The sequence below is a fragment of the Apium graveolens genome, chromosome 5, assembly GCF_009905375.1.
Source record: "Apium graveolens cultivar Ventura chromosome 5, ASM990537v1, whole genome shotgun sequence".
In the NCBI taxonomy this organism is placed as follows: Eukaryota; Viridiplantae; Streptophyta; class Magnoliopsida; order Apiales; family Apiaceae; genus Apium; species Apium graveolens.
In genome coordinates, this window is record NC_133651.1 from 67787341 (window position 1) to 67789053 (window position 1713).

Below are 1713 nucleotides of genomic sequence, written 5' to 3' on the forward strand. Positions count from 1 at the left end.
ATTTCCAATGTAAAAAAAGGCAACCAAAATACTCAAAAAAGGTTAATGATGCCATGAAGTTATTTACAAATTTTAACAAAAAGCAGCTTATAAAAACAAATTAAAAATAAAGAGCAACAAGACACTCAAAAAATGTGGAAGTAACATGCAGACAGTAAGTTAGAGCCCCCGCGTTGTCTACAGCCTAAACAATACAACACTTTAGGCAGAGCATTAATTTTGTGGTTACCATCCCCCCTACCTCCAAGAAAGATACGATTCTTACAACAACAATGGTGAAACAATATCATCTCGGAAAATCTATATTAAGAGCAGAGCGGTACAAGACAGACACGGGCTAAGAAGCTAGTTAATATGTACAATCATCTCAACTCGAGTTATATGAAAAAAAAAAAAAACAAATGAAATCAAGATCTTGGATGATCACAAATAAATGGTTTCATACGAAATGAGATCAAGTCAATGCTGCAAATCCACCTCCTTTCATCATTTGCTTAAACTCATTATAATTAACTCTTCCATCTCCATCAACATCCACCTTCTTTATCATTGTCTTACAGTCCTCTTCCGTTCTGCCTTGTTTCAATCCCAACGATGCCAACACCGATTTCAATTCCTCCACCGTAATGAACCCGTCTCCGTTTTGATCAAACACGCTGAACGCTTCCTTCATATCCTCTTCCTCCTCCCGGGTATTCATTATAGTCTGGTACAAATCACCAAACTCATCTATGTCCACACACCCGTCTTTATTCACGTCGATTTTTTCGATCATTTGTGACAGTTCTTGGTCAGGAATGAAAATGCCCATGTTCTCGAGTGACTGATTCAGCTCTTGTTTCGTGATCCGTCCGTCCCCATTGTGATCAAACATCTCGAAAACTTTGCGTAGCTCGTCTGCGTCCATTCGGGCTAACGGAGCAGCAGTTGTTTTTTCCACGAGATTAGTTGGATGCGAATACCAACAAGCGGGAAGGTAGTTTCTTAATTTTTTGGGAAGCAAATAAAGAAGGAATGCATTAAGGAGATTGTATAAAAGGAAACTTCTTAATAGAATGGATGGCATATTTTCTTGTTTTTGCATGCTATGTTTGGAGAAGGAAGTCTATGTTTAGAAATGTAGCAGTAAGATTGGTTGTGAATGTTTGATGAGAGATGATGGAAGGGGTTGCAGGGAACTTATGGATGCAAGCATACGCGTTAATTTGGTGGATTTGTAATATTTTAAGGTGAGGGGGTGTGAATGAACAAACGCGTTGTTATAATTGTGGGGTTAAGTAGGGGGACAAATTTAAAAGCAGAGTGGACTTAAAATTGTGTCCGTTGGAAACGGATCTATATTGAGACGTTGGAGACTCCAAAGCGCCTAAAATAGAGCAATTGGCCGGTTGGTGGTGTGGTGACACATGGCAACTCATGAGAGGGTAGGCACCGGCTACAGCTTTTGGAAGTAATGAAAAGTGAGATATTTGGTTGGATTTTACGTAGTGTTTTATTTGTGGAGAGGTGACAAGGATTTATTGTTTCATCAACTTCGATTGTATGGGTCCAAATTATTCTCGATTTTTCGACAATGTGTTGACATCACCTATGTTCTTCATGACCACAATAAATTGACAGATTATCTCTTCAATGCATATTTTTTATATCACTGTCATATAAACTTATGACCACCCTTATAAAACTTTGTAATTCTGATTAATTTATTATTTT

At 37.9% G+C, this 1713-nt stretch overlaps 1 protein-coding gene across 1 annotated transcript; it reads right to left on the bottom strand.

Annotated features, from left to right (window-relative positions):
• Positions 1 to 242: 242 nt before the first annotated feature.
• On the bottom strand, positions 243 to 1261 carry LOC141724145 (calmodulin-like protein 3). The gene has a single exon (XM_074526151.1). It carries the CDS (start codon positions 1082 to 1084, stop codon positions 455 to 457), a length of 630 nt encoding a protein of 209 aa, XP_074382252.1. The 5' UTR covers positions 1085 to 1261; the 3' UTR covers positions 243 to 454.
• Between the last annotated feature and the right edge of the window lie 452 nt (positions 1262 to 1713).